The sequence below is a fragment of the Adelges cooleyi genome, unplaced genomic scaffold (assembly GCF_023614345.1).
Source record: "Adelges cooleyi isolate 19-005CV unplaced genomic scaffold, UGA_ACOO_1.1 ACOO_flye_CR_arks_rails_tigmint_CR_PRNA_23, whole genome shotgun sequence".
Classification (NCBI taxonomy): domain Eukaryota; kingdom Metazoa; phylum Arthropoda; class Insecta; order Hemiptera; family Adelgidae; genus Adelges; species Adelges cooleyi.
In genome coordinates, this window is record NW_026095893.1 from 8920469 (window position 1) to 8941327 (window position 20859).

General features: G+C 31.9%; 1 protein-coding gene across 12 annotated transcripts in view; it reads left to right on the forward strand.

Moving 5' to 3' along the window:
* LOC126835174 (glucose transporter type 1) overlaps positions 1-20859 on the forward strand; it is a 60374-nt gene that overhangs the window by 30800 nt on the left and 8715 nt on the right. For 7 of the 12 annotated variants that reach the window (XR_007685171.1, XM_050567517.1, XM_050567512.1 and 4 more), the window contains 8 exons: positions 2839-3283; positions 11891-12269; positions 15872-15967; positions 16035-16195; positions 18133-18257; positions 18344-18514; positions 18576-18683; positions 20456-20643. Coding sequence is in view for 11 of the 12 variants with exons in the window: in XM_050567517.1 (XP_050423474.1) it covers positions 2964-3283; positions 11891-12269; positions 15872-15967; positions 16035-16195; positions 18133-18257; positions 18344-18514; positions 18576-18683; positions 20456-20643 (1548 nt within the window). In the remaining variant the exon portion in view is untranslated. Of the gene's footprint in view, positions 1-2838; positions 3284-11890; positions 12270-15871; positions 15968-16034; positions 16196-18132; positions 18258-18343; positions 18515-18575; positions 18684-20455; positions 20644-20859 lie in introns of those variants that run through there. The other 5 variants (XM_050567521.1, XM_050567520.1, XM_050567515.1 and 2 more) reach the window with 4 other exon arrangements.

Sequence of the window (20859 nt, forward strand, 5' to 3'; positions counted from 1 at the left end):
TACTTTATTTTTATTTCTTTAATTATGATTAATTAACACATAATTTTATTGTCTTTCTTTCTTCTGAATAATTGAGATTGGTTCTCAATTTTTATAGAATACTATACAATATACATACTATAATATAATACTATTTATTAGTTAATATATTATTGTTATTCATTTTTTTCTTTATTGCGTTATGTCCACCTAACACGCACAACGAGGTAATCATGCGTGATTTTACTGCGAGCTAACATTGTATTTTTATGATTTACATTTCAAGTGTACCTATAATATTATATCATTTTCTTTCCCCTGTTGTAAGAATCCAGCAACGTATACCGTCATTCTTTTTTTGATATTATTATATACGCGTCACATACACATGCAGGTACAATTTATATATACAGGGTAACCCATCTGATGTAAGACACTCCTCGGAAAATATGAATATTTTGATAATTCATTTTTTCGTATACTTGTAGGTATATATTTTACAAAAATTTTCATCCCGAATACGTAAAACATTCATGGATCTCATTTTTTGAAATGGTAACATATGTTTTTAGCTCTATAATTATGTAGACAAACATTTTAAAAATATTTTAGCGTTTGAATTTTTAGTTTTCATCCATCCGTTCGTTTGCTATGACTTTGTAAGGATATTACATTTTCCCCTATTTCTTAGGTTATCCAAAAAACAGTAGCCGTAACTGTATTTAAATAGGTAGATAAAAACCGATTGTGTATTATTGTCTCAACACATTTTATTGTGGCGGGTTACCGCTTATCGAATAATGCGAACATAAATATGAAATTTATGAGCTACTGTTTTTTTGAACAACTTAAAAAATACGGTAAATATAATATCTTTAAACAATTATAGAAAACAGACGGATTGATAAAAATTAAAAATTCAAACGCTAAAATGTTTTGACATTTTTTGCCTACATATTTATGGAATTAAAACATATATTCCCATTTGGAAAAACGAAGTCGTGTTAGTTTTGCGTATAAAGGATGAAGATAACAAATTTACTGAAAAATATATTTCTACAAGTATACGAAAAAATCAATTTTTTAGATATTCATATTTTCCGAGAAAATGAGTGTCTTACACAACTATAAATAATCATATAATTTAGGTTTTAAGTGTTAAAATTAGTTGACTACCAAATATTTAAATGGCCATAGGATATCGTGATAAAAATTATGTTAAGAAAAAACGACTTTGACATTGATACTGTGGCCGTGGTCGTGACTTGTTGTCGTTCACATAAGCTAAAATTACACAAATTTTTCAGTAATTACATTAATTATTATGCTTTTTAAACTAATTCTATTTTATTTGTATTTTTTATTTTAAAATTTAATTTGTGTGGAACATATTTTGCTCATATTAGTTATATGACTAGTAACTGATATTAGGACTAACAACATTGTTCTTTGAAAATAAATAATTTCAATTAAAACAATTTTTGAGAGAGGAAATCTGCTTTCAATACGTACAAACATCCGATTTAAAACATTTGTTTTGGTGTAAAAAGAGTAATTAAATAATAAAAAATCTTATAAGATAGGTAATGATAAAAATACATTTTTTTCCCTGTATGGCATGTTTTTGAACTAAAAATGGGACTGCGAGCTGGCTTCTAAAATATAGTTTTAGACACATGTGTACTTAATATTAATTACGTATGAGCAAAACAAATTGCTTGTACTCTTTTTAAAGTTTGTGTGTTGCTCATTCGATTGACATAGAATTTAGATTTTTAGGTTTCTTCACAACTCAGTATGACTATAAAAAAGTTACTTAAATAACATGTTATTTAAATAGGAAAATTAAAAAAAGACTAATAGTGGGATTAGCACGGGTTAAAAAAAAGTTGGAATAGATTTTTTTTTAACATTTAGAAGAGAATGGACCACTAGCAGCTAACATGTATACAAGGTGGTGATTTAACGTAAAACACTAATTTTCTCAGAAAGCAATAACAATAATTATATAGTTTTTCTTTTTGAAAACTTTTTTATTTATGTTATTTTACAATATTATAAAATTACTAAATAATTACCTTTTTTTTAGTACTAACTAGAATTCTATCAGCTTTTGAAACTTAAATGGAAAACGTATATATTATTTAACCAACTTTTTAAATGAAAAATAATTTTCTGAAAATGTTGACTGGCCAATTGAAAACCAGTTTTGGATAATTTCTTTTAAAGTTATTAGAGTTTTAAATTTAGGACGGGAGGTGGAGTTCAGTTGAGTAATACGCGCAGATAAAAATAATACTAATAATAGGGTAGTGTGAACCCTTCATCGCGTAGTAAAAGTAGTTATCCAAAACTGGTTTTCAACCATACCTTTTTAACAAATTTTTCTCATTACAAAAAGTTAATGTAATATTTACGTTACCATTCAAGTTTCAAAAGTTGATAGAACCTAGAACATACTAAAAAAAGGACATTTTCAGGAATTTTATATTACTATAAAATAAACAAAAATGTTCTCAAAAGACAAAACTATAAATTTTTATTTGTGAGAAATGTGTCTTATGTTAAATTGAGTACCCTGGATAATATATGTCTATTACTAACTCTACATTCTCGCCGAGGCAATACGAGGCGAGGGTTAGTCTCACCTCGCGTTGACTTTTTTGGCGAGAGTCAAAGGACACGAGGTTTGGTGGCGAGGCGAAGCGAGAGTTTAGAGTTAGCATATGTGACATATCCACAATGTATGGTTTTATTGTTACGTACAAAGTAGTGTTAAAGTCACTGCGTTAGAATTATTGCATGCGATATTTGTGTGTAAATACAAGTCAAAAGCTTAGTGGTGTATGGACTATTCAGGTGTTGGTGTCGACGTTTGGTGTGAGGAGTAATAGCAGCAGCCGGCGCGTGGTATCGCCGCTGCACGCCGCGGGCCGGTCTGGTGGAGCGCCGTGCGACGGCACCACCCGCCGTGGATTCGTTGTATGAAAGTGTCGAGCAGCAGTGGCAGAGTTTGTGTTGGAGGAGGCGTAAACGACAGCGGCGGCGACGGGGACGACAACGAAGCTGGAAGCCGCGGTGACGGCGGTGGCGGCGCGCCCTGCAGCCCCTGCAGTGACAACAGTGGCGGCAGGGGCCTGGTAGCCGGTGTGCTGGTCAGCGATCAAGGCGAAGTGATCAGCGACCGGTATGTGGGAGTGGCGAGGCGTCAATTTGCTTCACGCCAACCGTCCGAGCGCGGCTCGACCAAGGCCGACCAAAGCGACAGCGACGACGAGACCACGCTCAGGCAGATGCTTGTGAGGTAAGACACGTTAGTTGCATGCTTACCGGTTTCACTGCGTCAATGCTGTATACATACATGTATTAACTTTTAACCCAATTCCGCCCTCCGGTCCTCTTTGACGTACAAGATGTCCTGTATAAAGCCCCATACACACGTAGCGATCGCTTTGTCCAATTGTTGACAGTCATAGAATTGACAGGTAAATCGATAGGTTAATAACAATATTTGTCGTTGAGGTAATGGTTGATAAGTTGATGCTCAGCAAGTATCAACGGGGCGACGATGAAGAAAAAAATGTATACAATAAGTTTCGTACGTTCCACCAAAATTATTTATTTTTTAGACGTATTTCAAAATGATGAATTATACACATTTTGACAAAATATAAACAATACTCATTTTTTTTTTTGTATCTATGTAGTATAGCGGTTATATGTAGCAGCTCTGGCTATAAGTGCACACAGTATTGACTTTGTATTGTTTGGGTTGTTTTTGAGACCCTTATCTTATTTTTCGATAAACCAACATGACATATTCAGTAAAACTAATCAAAAGTTATGAATGATGACCGGTATAGTAAATTACGATTATTTTAATTTTATTGTTTGTAGACATTTTGTTTTAAAATTATTCATGTGTTTTATTTGTACCACAATGGCGTTTGAATCGAAAAAAAAATTTCTATGAAATGTAAGAACAATATCTCAACAGAGTGATTCAAGGATAAGACACTCAATATCTTTTAAAATAATTGAAATTTGTTAGTGTTTCTTTTTGAATATTACCATTTTTTAGTATTTTCCAGAACATTTAAACCTTAAATATAAATAAATAACATTTTAATCTAATAATAATTTGCTGAACATTTTGATTGGTCGATAACTAGTTTTGGATAATTACTTTTAGAGCTATTAAAGTTTAAACTGTACAACGGGAGGAAGGGTGGAGTGTAGTATTATTTTTATCTGCGCGCATTACTCTACCGCACTCCCCCTTTCGTCCTTAATTTTAAACTTTAATAACTTTAAAAGTAATTATCTACAATTGGTTATCGACTAGTCAAAATGTGCAATTAAATCTTAACTAAAAGAAGTATTTAAGTTACCATTTAAATTTTGAAATTTTATAGTCGATCAAGTTCTAGATGAAAATAAAAAAAAATACAAATTTGAATATTGCCTAATATTGTAAAACATAAACTAAAGTATCACCAAAAAAAACTTCAAAATTGCACATATTTGAAGAGAAAATTTGTCTTATCCTGAATCACCCTGTACAGAAGATTAAGAGCGATTTTGATAAAAATAAACACTTATTAAATTTGGGCTTAGGAGGTATACGTAGTCTAGGCAGTGTCTACGTCAAACTAAAATGTTACCAAAACTTGGTATTTCTCTAGATTGAACTGTACAAAATGACAAACAAGTTAACAATTTTGTCGTCTTGTGTATGGTAAAGCGTAGATTGTCGATATGTTGATCAATTTGCGTCTAATCGATAAACCGATTGTTACGTGTAGGGGGAGCTTAATATTGACAAGTCATTTCCATAGAAACGTATGTGTTAGCTATCCGAAAACTGCGAGATACCCTGTATATGTGTCGCGTACACTTTCGAAGAGATTAAAAAGGTAATGGGGATCTTGTATAACATAGAAGGTGTACGGTATATCATAGCAATGGCTATTAATAATGTTAACAATGTATATTCGATACATTTGATTTAAAATAAACAATATTAATTTCTACGGTTTATCAGTCGACGCAATCGTCGCAGGTATTACAAATGCAATTATAATATGTATATAAAACATATATAAGATGTAATATGCATAATATTATATTATGTAAGCGTATGGACCCGAGTTGTAGACTAATAATAGCTTTGGAAATATTATTTGATATTCGTGTTTTCTAAAGAGAGGACGCGATGGTATGTTATAGTATGTAGTGTGAATGGAGAGATGGTGTTAGTATAATTAAGACGGTTAAAAGATATAGTGCACAACGAAGAATAAGGCAGTACCATTTTAACTGAATAGCGTTATGCAGAAAGCAACCAACCCACAAAAAAAAGTATAAAGCATAAATTTATACATACTACCCACAGATTTGCATAGAAACGTTTATTTAAAGTGATTCAGTTATAATAATTTCTGTAGAACTATGACCTCTCCATCTTCACTATGCCCCGACTCCACTATACTAGCTTTTTTTAATAATAAGAGTGTAGTTATAGTATTATATCTCTAATAATATATATTTTTGTAATACGATTCGTGATAATATTTAACTTTAATATCTCAATAGATTGCATGTACCTATTTCATAAACTATTTCAGTGAAATATTATAACAGCAATTACTTATTACAAACAGGTCTGCTCCTAAAAGTTTAACCTAAATGTATACTTATGGTTTTACTGGCGTTAGGTACTTTAGAAACGGCTCTCTACTGTTCACAGTGCTTACATTTTTTTGTCTTGTATTCTCCTCACGTACTACAGAGACGACTTACACAATGACCGTGGCAAAATAACAAAAATACACATCATAAAATCCTTGGCGTAAAATCTGCGTAGAGACGTGAAGAGTATGATGTTATGCAGAAACTCCTAAACTTTACTTCCCAAGTTTTATTTTGGTAATAATCTACCATTAATTAAACTCCAATGCAATATGACGCGTGAATTATATATTATAGCTGCGCAATTTGATACTAAAATCTGCGTTTTGCACGCTGCTATATCGTTTGAATGTTCATAAGGAATTTAATAGTCTCAATAAGGGGTTGGAATAAATGCGGGTAAGCTTCCAGTTATATTATTAAATAAATATTATTACCGATATTATGGTAACAGTGAAAATAAGTTCTTGAGTTGATATCCTAAGTAGTTTCATAGATTATATACGTACTGGTCAATTTTAGGCAATACCTTCGGCTTTATATTTTCAACAGACAGCCTAAAATGTGAATTTGATTAAAATCAAGACGTGGTACTACGTGATTTCTGAGTTCAGAGTTCTCGTTGAGAGTAGAATGAAAATAAAGAGAAAGAAAGGAATAGAAAGAGAGAGGGATTTTCTTTGTTTATTCCTTTTAAATCGACCAGAAACAAAATGCAAAAGTGTCACCACAAGACAATGGTGAAAGTTTCATAAAAGTTCAAGAGTTTTGAACCGTTCGACTTTGTCAACAGAGTTTTTTTATGGAAAAAAATTAGGGAAACTTTCTAAGACGCTATTTTTCTTTATTTTTATGAATATCATTACTGACTTACTGCTTCTACACACAACAGCTATGATACACGCACACCAGTTGTATTTAATAGGTATATTTTGTCACGTTTAATAATAATAGGGCTAAAAAAACAAAACCCGTAGACGACATTTTTAGAATATTAGTACAGCTTTTAAATACATTTTGATGTTATACCCCTATTTTCGGTTTTTTGAAATACCAAAAAGATATTAAAAAAATGTATTCTTTTATGTTTCTCATTGTATTTTACCACTTATATGAAATATATATTTTTATAAAAGTATTTCTTTATTATTACCTATAGGTAGGTACGATCAATGCATTTTTTGTCAATACTTTTTTTTCAAATACTCGACTTTTGTAACGTTGGATTAGCATTATTTTCTTGTGATCATTGTTTAATGTTTCTCTAACAAAATAGCGAAAACGAAGTATTTATTATTAATTTATTTCGATAACAGTAAACGAACAATAAATAATACTAAGTTGTGTTTAAAAAACTAATGTATGTTGAATCTTGCGTGTTTTAAATTTTCGAAAGCTCTACAAAATTTAACATTGCAAGACAGAGGTTGTATTTATAAAAATTAAAGATGTTTCGAGGAATAATGATTAATTCTTTGGAAAGTACTTTTTTCCTCATACTTTAATAGAAAAATTAAAAACAAACAAATTATACCAAATTGTTTTCTTACTATTAGATAATGTTTGAAACGATTATTACTTAACAGGAAGCTGTTTCTTCAAAAAACCATGTAGAAAATACGCTTATGGAAACTCAGCTTTTTAAAAGCAGAAGCGTTAAATTTCATATTTACAAATTTGTACCGTGTCATTATTATAACATAATATATTTGTTCCCTTATGTAATCACAATTGCTTACTGTGACGATCATTTTTTATTATACTAAATAAATGTCTCTTACTACCTAAAGAGTAAATCAAAACTAAAATTGTGTACTTCCGATGGAATTGTATGTTTGTCGTTACTTCCTAAAATAATTATCGCGTGTGTTTGAACCATTAGCATACCAAACAATGACGCATGGTAGTCATTAAAATATAAGACGTATAATTTTGTATTTAAGTATACACCAATAATTATTGCGAAAGATATTAATGGGAGGAATGCGTTGTTTACGACGTGGAACATGTTATAGTGGTACAATTTCATTATTTTAATTCGATACTAACGCCAGATTATATTAATACAACGATACTTAAACACGCGAAACTGCTTAACTACAGTTCTAAATGCGTTATCGCCGGGGTCGAATTAACCTGGACTAAACTGGGTAAAGCCCTATTGTATTTATTAGATGTTTGATTTTTTTTTTTTTTTTAATAGTATGAGCTATAAAACAAAAATAATATTGAATAGTTATTTTATAACTTGTAATAAAAATATATTTTATCGTTTAATAAATACTGTTTGTTTGTAATATCACCATGTTCTATTCATGACACGAGCAAGTGCTTTTATTTCTAATAGCCTTCTAATTTTTCTTAGTTATTATAACCCTTTACTCATGTCTCGTACCTAGTCATCTTATTATTTTTTGTCATAACATTGTATAACTAATTCAACATAGCCAATATATATTTATTTTGCGTTGAGTTCTTATTTGTAGGTAGAACATTCTGCAGTTTGCGTTATTGTGTTGGAAGTCGAATAGCTTTCCAACACGACTAAATCGAGTCCCGCCCCGGATTACTGCGAAAACAATTGAAAAACATTTTAACCGTCTTTTTCACATAAATTTCTACTCCCATAAATCTCTCCGGTCGCGTTATCTGTGCAGTAAACGTTTAAATCCGGCTAACGACAAAATAATGTATTTAAATAACACGATCGTTTATTGCATTTACGGATACTTATATGTCTACATTAAAAAGGGGACTGTAGTACATAGGTAAACACAACAATCGGCCTTTCTCTTTAGTAGGGACCCGTGTACATGCTATGATATTAGAGTAGGACGAGTGGGTAAGGGTCAGTGTGTTTGACGCTCACTGTCGCTAGTTCGACACTCGGTCACGGGCTCTACGTTTGCCGGGCGAGAAATCGTCTGATAAAATCTCATCACAGCTTCTTCAAGGCCCGTTAAGCTACATGATTATGTTTATCTCCTTGTTATGATATATTACTATAAAAACAACTTATATAATTTCGAAGGGGACTAAGGATTTGTTTTATGATTTATCATAATAGTTAATGTTAGTTATAGTTGTTACTGTTATCGTGTATTTTCGAATAACGATTATCAAAGAGCTAAAATTGCGTAGGGAATAAATCAAAATTGATAGACTTATTCTCCCAATTTTAAGTTGTGTAAGGCTTGAGCGTTGATATTATCATTATATCACACTATAATAGAAGGGGAGGCAAAAAGTCAAAGTTGAAAAATAATCCTATTAATTTGAATGATTTGTTGCAACCGGAATTGTTATAAAGGGTTTTCATCGTGCGTACTAAAAACTTACAGTTAAAGAATGAAAGCGTTACTACTAGCCTTATTTTTGTGTTTTTTAGCTGTAATATTGTACAGCTTTTACTCTTGCAAAAGTTGGCAATTTTGTGGGATTTTTTCCAATAACGTCTGTGAAGAACGAACTTGTTCTAATCCCCAATGTATCCTTCTCATACAATTTTTGGTGACCCATGTAGCATATATAACTTACGGTCGCTAGCTTGTTTTTATAAGTAACATGCGTTACCCGAGAGAATCGGCTGCCGTTTAAAGAATGTCTTATGTACCTGTCTGAGGTCATGCAACAAATAACGCCATAATGTATCGAAAGTCTTTAAATTTTTGAAAATATACTATCATTCTAATTACGATGCACATGGTTGTTTTACTTGGCGTCGACGGCGGCAAAGACTTCAGGAATTCAAGTGACCGAGGGGGCAGTCCTCGGGCTCCTGGGCACACAAACCCCCTCTTGTGGGTGAGGGTCAGTTTTTGTTATTGATTGCACGAGCGGCGGTTGTACACGCAAAGACCGCCACCACAGCCACACAATGTACTCTCGGTATAATACATACATAGTATACACACACAACAAATGTGTGCATATAAATATATATATATATATATATATATATATACCCTCATGTTAAAAGCACAACCGCAGCGACGGTAGGGGTCTGGCTCGCTTTACTCCCAGAGGCGCCGCCACGGCATTGCTGTGACCAGTCGACGACATTTTATTACCAAATAAACCCTGCAATACTCTGACGCACATTGACTGTACGGTTTTCTTTTGTACCATGTTCTTTTAGGTAATTCCCGTCAAAGTATTAAGGCATGTTAGATAGAAAACGGGTAACATACTACTATTGAAACAGAGTAAACGTAGTTAGTAATTCAAACATTCAATGAATATATTACTTATGTAGCTACTTATATTAATTTTTATTTCAAACGTAAAATCATATACTATAGGCAATGTTAATGTAACAATCAATAGGTAACACTATTATACCTTCTTTTTAATGGTCAGAAGGGGGAGATTGTTCCTCACAGTAATTTCCCTACCAGCTAAACAAAACTATACTACAACTATACTACACTACACTATACTATACTAACTACATTTCTGGATTTCGCAGAGGTAAAACAATTATGAAATCTAAAAAAAGACAGTCAGATCAATATGCGGGTGTTGCCTAATCGTTAGTGTATTTTAATGTATAGCTAGGGAGGAAGCCTATTATAATACTGTTTAATTCAAGAAGTATTATGCATAGTTTATTGAACTGGTATAAGCCAGAAGGCAGGAACTAATTGTTTTTCAATTATCTTTAACAATACCATTTAAATAAAAATAAATGTAATAGCAAGCGGTAATCGTCAGTATCGATGATGATTATTAAACTTAAATTACAAATAGGTAAATCTTTTACACCTATTAGTGTATACAATTAGTAATTTTCAACATTTTTACACGCGCTGAGATAATTTGAATTTTATAAGTATATAAATTATGGTTCAACCATAAATATTAATGAAGATTATAAATTACACTTTACATTTTTCTCTTTTTTATAAATTTACTAACGGTTAGCATTTTCAATTATTCAATAATTTGCTTACAAATATTAATAGCGTTTAAATAGTATATTACCCATTATTCACTAATTAATGATGATATAGCATCATTGGTACTTGTTAAAAACACAATAAATAAATGTTGCCTTACTATAGTAAAAATCAAAATCTTGCATGTTGAATTTATTATCCAACTAGTAGTAAGAGGAAGTACCTACGTCCTACTTGTGTGTGCACTATATTATTATACAGTACCGTTTTGAGAGTGTGTGCTAGTGAATTACTTGGAGTTAGTTAGACGAAGGTCTGCCGTTGACGTATGCGACCGTTTAGCGTTCTAGCGGTTATCAATAAAGTCACCACATAAGGAGTTTTTTTCATTTCGGCAGTGGATCTGTACCAAAGCTGTATCTCTGTATACATATATCTGCTGTGTTAGTAATATTTTTACAATGAACAATAATAAAATCGTCTATGGTTACATAAATCAATACGTGTCTGTTTGTAATTTGAATTTATCTTTGTTGTTATTATTATACATTTCATTGCGTATCGATGGATAAGTCAGAAAGACAACGGTTTATGACATTACACCGTTGAAAGCTCTATATTATTTCGACAATGCTGGCATCGATGTGAAAACTCGAGCTCATAATTAAATTTAAACGCAGTTAGGGCTGAGTTTAACGCTATCGGATAAACTATACAATATTTTAATATGCAGGGTTATTTAAACACGGGGGTTTGTACATAAATATCTGCTGTTATAAAGTATTGACATTTGTATGTATTATTAAACAAGACATGTCTCTCTTAATCAAAATATTCTTGACATTTGCATTACTAACTAATAGTGATAATGATAAAACCATAATTTTGAATGTGTTAAAGCTTTCATGGACTGTCTTCAGTTTTATGCTGACGTTTTGTTTCATTGCAGTGTCATCTTCCGAGGCATAGTCACCGTTACGCTGTCGTCACTATACTGACTGACTCACTTGTCGCACCGTGTAATATGCTGCTTAAGTTTTTGAAAGAACAGAGATAGGACCTAATATTTATATTCAAATAGAGAATTTGTTTTTTGATTTTTACGTAAGCGGGTTTCTTGGTCGTAGGTTCTAATATCATTGTAACGGAAAATCACTTATAATCGATGGCCATGAGTGGAACATCATCCTTAAAGGGGGAGAGCGGAATCCCCATTTGAATCCCGTGTTTGAACACAAAACTAAAACCGAAATTTCCGTGGAATTCAAGTGAACACATGTATAATAACGGCGTGCACGTGCCCTATGTATGTGTCTATATAGCTCATACATGGTGGATGGTTTGCGCAGTTTGCAACACCAGGTGACGGACATGAGCGCCAACCTAACGACTCGGCTGGACGAGCTGCAGTCGCGTGGGGTGTCGCCCAGCCCGGCCGCTGCCGCGTACTACGGCACCGAGCACAGAGGCCACGTGGAGACCAGTGTCGCGCTGTCCGAGATCCGAACGCAGCTGCACGAGCTGACCAGGTCCTTGGAGTCGTGTCAGTCGGAAGTGACCGAGGTGAAGCGCGACATGGTGGCCATAAAGAACGAATTGGACACGGTGCAGCAGGTCAAAGAGGAGATCGAGGAGCTCCGAGAGTACGTGGACAGGTTGGAGCTACAGTCGCACCGCAGGAAGCTCAGGCTGCTCGAACAGGCACGAACCTAAAGATATAATAATATACGTATATATATATATATATATATAGACTGTTTTGTGTCACGGACGTCTGCATGTTTTTGTTTTATGATATGTATTGTAGATATTTTTTTTTAATTTTTAGTGTTTTTGGAAGAGCCGTATTTGAATAGGAGCGTTGCCAAAATACTGCTCTAGTTTTTGGATGCATCGCTCATGCGTTTATTTTGTTTACGTTACGTTCGCTATTGCGCTTCGTTTAGTAGTATATATTGGCAATTCGTTAACGTCATAAAGCATTGACCGTACAGCACTCTGTTAAACATGATATCCATATGCGTATTCGTTAGATAATAAATTAAAACTAGAAATCGAATGACTTGTATGTATCTCTAGGACATCTGAGATTCTTTACGCAGATAAAAATGTGCAACATTTTAAGATTAGCCTGTTATATTGTACTAATATTGGCTACATAGAACACCCGACATTTTCGAACTTAGGTTACACTATACGGTTTTGAGTAGTTGATTATACCTACAAGTTTTGATTTTGCAATATTACTATATTGTGCCGTTGCAATTTCACCGATTGTTATCGTTTGTATTAAATTTGTTAGAAGTTTTATCATATTAACTTCGCTTGTGTGTAAGCGTTTGACACTGCACGCAATCTCGAAGCGTGAAACTTTTATTCCGTCCAAGTTTGTTCACACGATTTCACCGACAGATTTTGGCATCGTGCAATGAAAGAGCATGGCCAATGAACTCAACCCGAGGAAGAAAACGGTGGCATATATGATACATACGAAAATACTTTTTTATTTTTTGTACATGGACGTAGATATTATACTTAAGCTCACTACAACTATACAGTAAGCCGGCCGACATAATAACGTTACTTCGAGTTTATTTGAAATTTTCATAATGCGACCTAAAGAAGTTTTTTAATTAATTTTTGTTGCCCTTCCGCCAGACCAGTAAACATTATCTTACAAACGAATAGACGCGAAAATAAAAAAAGTTAAAGACTACAACTCCACTGTTTTCGTCTAAGCTCACTCACGCAGGTGGCCCGTTAAAAAATAAATCCACAAAAAAACAATGACAAATAACATTTTCAGAGTTATTATTTTTTAAAATTAAAACGGTACATGTAGGTATTCTTTATTTTTAATATTATGACAAATATCAAATTTTAAATTACCATACAAGTCAAATATGTATGCCTTAGGTAAATATGAAAGTTACTTCAAATTGGTCGGAAAGTGGTTTTTTTTTTTTTTTTTATAAACCGTACATTTTTTCATACTGGTATTATACACTTGTGTGCTTTTTATAATTTGTGGAAGTTAAATAAAACATTAAATGTTATATTTTGAAAATTGTCATGCTTCTTCTTAAATTTTCTTAATTTTTTAAATTATATAATTTTCTTCAAATTATGTTTTGAAATATGTGACATAAAGCTCGATTTTTATTAATACATGTTTTTAATAGCAATTTGCACTACCGTACTTGCGTTTTGAATATTACAGTTGGATTGTTAAGATAATTAAGGCCATTGATACAAACTTTTTACCTTCATTCGTAGGCGCAGTCGGTTGACTTGAAATGTAATTTAGCCTTGACGGAAACAGTCCGGGTGTCCAAGGATTATGTAACAAGAACAAAATATACATATTGATTAAGGTATAAAAAATTAACCGCATCACTTTTAATGCTATAGTCAAAAATACACATTTTCCACATTTGTGATTATATTTTTTACACGGTCTACTCTAAAATAACCGATCAAACCTGTGACGACCGTTTGTCGTTTTTATTGTTATTTATATCACAATTATTTACTTAACGAACGCCGAGTGTACAAATTATTATGATATATATGATGATAATAATATGTAAATGAGTCATAGATTGTTCATTTTGAATTGCTTCCGCGTCCAGTGGCCTTTGCATGAATGCGCGTTCAACTTATAATTATATTTTAGTTGATAACTTGTTGCTTGGTTTTTTTTTAAATTTATATAATATAATATGTATGTATTTAACATTGCATGAAAAAAAAACATCAGAAAACTCTAGATTGCTTATCAAAACACCCCGCATACACTATGTTGGTCAATCTTATCAATATATATGTGCACGTAGAGCGAAGGTTAGGAAAATTAATTTTATATTTACCAACGTTTGTACAAACATCATTAGATGACCTTGTTCTTCGTCATTACTGTTTTCCTTGATGCTAGTGTGATCATCGTCTTAACAATGCGAATAATATTAATATTATGTTATATTATATAACCAGTCATAATAACATGATAATTAGTATTCAACGTTGCAACATACGTCGTCAGTTTATTGATATTGTTTTTCTATATGCATATTTTACTTTTCCCCACTTAAGAGTACTTAATTTTTATTTTCCTTTTTAAATATCATGTACGAGTATAATACACGTGTATATTTTAAATGAGACTAGAAAAACTGCGATGTGAGTTTGTTGGTGAGCAAGTACATCAATCTTTTTCGGTCGAGATGATTCGCGAGGACGTCTGGAATTAATTTTCCCTGATTTCCTTTGATGGATCGCTGAAAATTATAAGCGCTATAGCCGAAAAACTTTTGGGCTGGTGCTCAAGCAAAATAAAAGTTTTATGGAAAAATCTGAAAAACTATATGAGCAACCGCTTAAAAGTAAACGCACTAAAAAACAAATATATAAATATATTTATATTTATCTTTAGACTCCTTTCCACTTGAGTTTACTTCAGCGTGAAAACTTTTTTTAAAGTTGGTCAGTTCTGAATGATTGCAAAATAAGAAAAGGCAACCTAACCAAATACTAAACTAAACTTCGCAGTGGAAAATTTATTACTTCTATATAATAGATAATATAGATAAAACAAATATATTTGACTCCTAAAATGTCCTTGAAATCGCGATTTCTTCAATACAGTTTTGGGAACGTGTTTTTTACCAGAAGATTTAAATACATTTAATTTATGCTTCTATGTGTAAACCTGTTTGGCAAAACTCGAATTATTGAAAGAAACACATTTTAAAGACACTTTTGGGTGTAAAGGATTACCTATATACGTTATACAGGCTTATACTATGTATATTGTATATGACTATTATTATAAAAAATACTTAATGTAATATATACTATGTATAAACATATTATATTTTACAGCATTCAATTTCTAAAATTCGCAATACAAACCATTGTGATCCCACGTAACTGCAACTAGGGTTGGTTTGTATAACGATGTCCTAACTTGATTAATTTTTGCATTGTAATGCATGTTTTTAAATGCATGAATTTTATTGTCATTATTTTATAGGTGTTGAATACCATAATACTATGAATGAGATCTGTATACTATAAATGTATGTAATGTATCAATATTTGTATAAATGTATTTTCTACCGTGTATGTATGTTAAAATTTGTTTTGACTTTTGATTTATGATTTATTCAAATTTTTTAATTGTCAATAAATTTTTAGCTTACAGTTAAATACAAATGTATTTAACATTTTATGTAGCTGTTTTTAGTATGTGATTATTTTTTTTTTTTGAAAATCTTTTGTTTATTTGATAATTTTGGTTTTAGGGGCTCACGTTTTTTTTATCCTACACGATCCTAGCGTCCATGTTGGGCATGCTTCAGTTCGGTTACAACACCGGAGTGATCAATGCACCCGAAGGGGTAAGTATTATGAGTGATTGTCTACTAAATTCGTGTCAGTTTTTATAACTGTATATTCTTCGTACAGAACATAGAGAAGTTCATCAAGGATGTATTTGAAGACAGATACAAAAAAAATATGGATAGCGGTAGAGCCGAGCTACTGTACTCGTTCGCTGTGTCTATATTCGCTATCGGCGGTATGCTGGGCGGATTTAGTGGCGGTATAATTGCCAACCGTTTCGGCAGGTTAGTTTTCAATTTAACATTGAAATTGAAACAAATCTACTTTACCGGACATCTTTTTTTTTAGTCAATAGTACTTTTCATGCTGATTACGAATCTGCAAAAATGTAGGCCCGCTCGTACTTAGTTTGGCAGTTATAAATATTTGAAAAAAAATACTATCGATTAAAAAAAATTTTTTAAAAAAGACTACCCGGTAAACTAGATTTATACCAAATTATTATTCAATAAATTTAGTTTATTTTAAATTTATGAGCGATTTAAAAAAAAATATATATATTTTTTTTTTGTGACAAAAAAATTAAAGGCAAATATTTTAATATTTCTAATAATTAACCTAAATGAGAAACAATTTTTAATATAGTTGATTAGTACTACGTTGAACCTCCATTATTATTTATGACTGCAAAAATTCTGTTAGGTATAGTTTTATACAATTTTTTTAATGATTTTTGAGAAATACTAGCCCAAGATTTTTGAATTGCTTTTTTAAATTTGTTTGTGATTGAAAACTGTATTGAACTTTTATAAACATGTCTTGATAGAATTCCCCAAACATGTTCAATAATATTTAAATCGGGTGAACGTACCGGCCAGTTTAAATAAGGAACAGAATTAGTTTCAAACCCTGATTTATTTCGAACAGTGTGAATCGCGCATTGTCCTGTTGAAAGATAAAATTTGACTTAGATATGTGTTGAAAAATTGATTTTTAAGAAGTTTTCGAATAAGTTTTGGCGAATATACCTTAATAGAATAATAAACCTTAATTAACTTATAATCATTTAATTACTAGTCATGTTTATGTATTTAAAATATGTACGTGGGAAAAAAATAAAAAGATAGTTCAGGAAAAAACTGCAGATGCGAAGGCAGGGAGTATTGTTCTTTCTCTCGATTAATATTTTAGCATTAATTAACCACAGAGTAAAACCTTAATTACTTTATTATCACAATTACTTTTATGTCACATACATTGAAATATTGTGCTTTGTAAATTTAAACATACTATAAGAACTGGGTTTAATGCCACTTTATTCCTTTTTCGCTAACAAAAGATTGTATTCCTTGTACACCAATTCTTTATGCCGTGTGATATAATAGATTTTACACAACAATTTTAACATGTAATACACCAATAAAATAACATTTCAGAAAATCAGAAAGCGTTATTAGAAATGAAAAATTAATAGAAAACTTCATCATTGTTCATTCAATAATTTTTTTCGTTATAGCATCAAGAAGATTAACAACTATACTGGTGGTTTAATATTTATTTGCAACATAATTAAACATTGAACTTTCGAACACTATATTATATTTTTGTTATCAGTTGCTTATTAAATTTATCTGATTGTTAACAAAGTTAAAACAATAAATATCGTATCGTGTTACAGTATAGAGTACTCAAAAAATGTAAACTTTTATAATTATTATGGTAGTATCGTATGACAACACCTAAAAATAAACGGAAATTAAATTAACTTTATATTGTTTAAAATTCAAAAAACTGGATGGAAAATATATGTTAATAGAGTACAGATACAAATACTTTAACAAGTAAAAAGTCAAAAAGTTTCCTTTTTTTTGTGTGTCTGTATGTAGGTGAACTTATATTTTGTACATAACATATTATTAAAATTTGGTATTGAGTATAAAATATGTTTGTATGTTTTGATATAATTAACTTAGTTGTTCCCTGTTTAGTTTTATTTTTTGTAGCAAAATGTTTTTTTGTTTTTTTATTTCCTCTATTCTTATTATAACTATTACATAAAGATACCACTTGATATCTCGTAGCTTAAATATTTGAAAAATTACAATATCAACGAACAATGTAGATATAACATGTTATCCTTAATAATAAATATAATAAGTAAAGGATAGTTCTTTTTTCATCTATTGATGCATACTAAATCAACGAACACCTATAATTTTAGGAAAGGAGGTCTGTTGTTAAACAGTTTTGTTGGCATCGGTGGCGCCTGCTTGATGGGTTTGACTAAGTATTTCAATTCCTACGAAGTACTGTTTGTCGGCAGATTCATTATAGGAGTCAATTGTGGTATTTAAATAATAAAATATAAATAATTTATTATGGTACCGGTTTAGTGATAACGAATATTAAGTGTAATTTACATTGTTTTGCAGGTTTAAATACATCACTAGTGCCAATGTATATATCAGAAATAGCACCGCTCAATCTTCGAGGTGGTCTCGGCACTGTCAATCAGCTGGCCGTGACAACCGGATTGCTCATATCCCAAATACTGGGTATAGAACAAATTCTGGGTACAGACGACGGCTGGCCTGTGTTATTAGGTATGACATTCTTACATGTTTGTCCCGTGTTACGTCACCTTACACCTATTTTTGTTTACAGGATTAGCTATATGCCCTGCCATATTACAATTAATTTTATTACCCGTTTGCCCCGAGTCTCCTAGGTATCTATTGATCACAAAACAGTGGGAAGAAGAAGCCAGAAAAGGTAAGAATATCGTGTAACTATTATTTGATTAGTTTTTTTTTCTCTTCATTTTGAACCGTTAGGTAACCTTTAATAATGCCTACAGTGTTTAATTAGTATTATCCGATGCAGTCGAAATAAGCACAGTATCATTTTTACTACTTGAAATTACGTAGCCTGTAAAAAACACATTATTTGTATTGTGGCATAGCCTAAAAGAGCACACACTCTGGTTATCACCGAATTATTATCCGTTTATCAAAACCGTACATAACGAATGTATGGTATTCAATAGATTTTCTAGTAATATTAAACTATATTGATTTAACTATATTTTACTAAATTATATTAGGGGATAAGGGGTATAAAATATTATACTATTTAATAAGTACATTAGCTATTTATATGGTATATAACTAACTTACCTAATGACAATTATGTGCTTAAAAATTTATTTTTAGTATTAAGGTTATACGAATAGGGTTGATCGTCTGTCTATAAAAATGTATTGTCACAGTTACCCATGTATCTCAATTAAAATTATATAATGAAAACAGCAATCTACAGCTAGTAATGCCACCTAAAAATTCGAAAGTTGAACTTTTTTTCATGTCCGCCCGATTTCTTTTAATTTTTACACAAATAAAAAGTGGTTGCTTAGGATTGAAGAATAACAAGTTCCTAGTATTTTGCCGTATTCTACGATAAAAATATTTGCAATTACGTCAAACTAATTTTTACCCCAAAACAATCAATTTGAAAAATATATTTGCCATTTTCGCCTCTTGCGTCCATTTTGATATTTTTGAAAAGTGAGTAGATGAAAAGTTCGGATTTTTTTTAGAATGGGATGGGAATTATAACAGTGAAAAAATGGCTTGATGAACGTCGGAAACCTCCACTGATCTAGGACAGCCAGCATCAGCGGGGGTTTCCGACGTTCAATGTATAAACATGTTTTCCAAAAAGAAAAAACTGCAAAAATGTTATTTACCAGAAAAACGAACGTCTTACATTGAATTAATCATCCGGTATATACATGAATTTATTCATCAAAATAATACAAAAGTATATCTGCCCACAACAACTCAAAAGTGGCCATAATACACAGCTTAACTAAATCAGTAATTAAATACATAATAAACACCCACCTAAATATGATCTGTCCCACTATGCCTCCCTCGACTTCGGGGCGACTTGATGACGTGCACGGCGCCTGCTTTTTCCTATGCTGCCCCCCGCTGCCCCTATATCCCTGACTGCCTTTCTATGTGGCTATATTATTATTGTTATTAATTTAATAGTTAATACAATATTGATGACATAGTGCACAGATGCATAAGTGCACTATGCTATTAATATCCATAGTTGTACATGTTCCTTTTTAGGCTATATTTTCATACGCTTTGGTATTATAAATTTGTGCTTTATTGGGCTATACAAAAATATAAAAAATGTGTTTTTTCATGCTCTTTTGGCTTTACCAATTTGTACTCTTTTTGGCTAAGCAATATGCTCTTTCGAGTAACACTCGTTTTATCGCTGGAGTGCACTATATGATTAAATTTGGCATTAAAACAACGAATCATAAAATATGCTTAGCACATTTTCTACTGTACGGTGTTATTATTACTCTATGGCTGCCTTGACAGGGAGTAAGCTGCTTTAAAGCTTAGTTTGATCGTATCTGAGGAGGATGATAGCTTAGAAAAACAGATAACCTATGTGCTCGACACTCGTGAACAGGAATATTCGGTAGGCTTTTTTCGGTAATATTAAAAATACTGTTATAGCTCTGAGGCGGCTACGGGCGACCAATCAAATCGAAGAGGACATCGAAGAGATGCGGGCTGAAGAACGTGCTCAACAGTCTGAAGCCACGATATCCTTGATGGAGTTGTTGTGCTCTCCAACCCTCAGGCAGCCGCTGATCATTAGCGTCGTCATGCAACTTTCGCAGCAGTTGTCTGGAATAAACGCCGTAAGCGACATACAAGACTAGTTAATAGTATAATGTTTTTTTTTTTTTTTTTTTAACAGAGCATGTTTTATGATTGAAAGCTAATCTTAGATTAGCTTTCGAGTAAAACTCGGTAAGTAGACAGAGTTATTACATTTTTATCACGGACACGTAACATAAAAGAAATAATTAATGCTAATACGACGAATTGAAGCTAGGGCAACCGTGTTCATTACA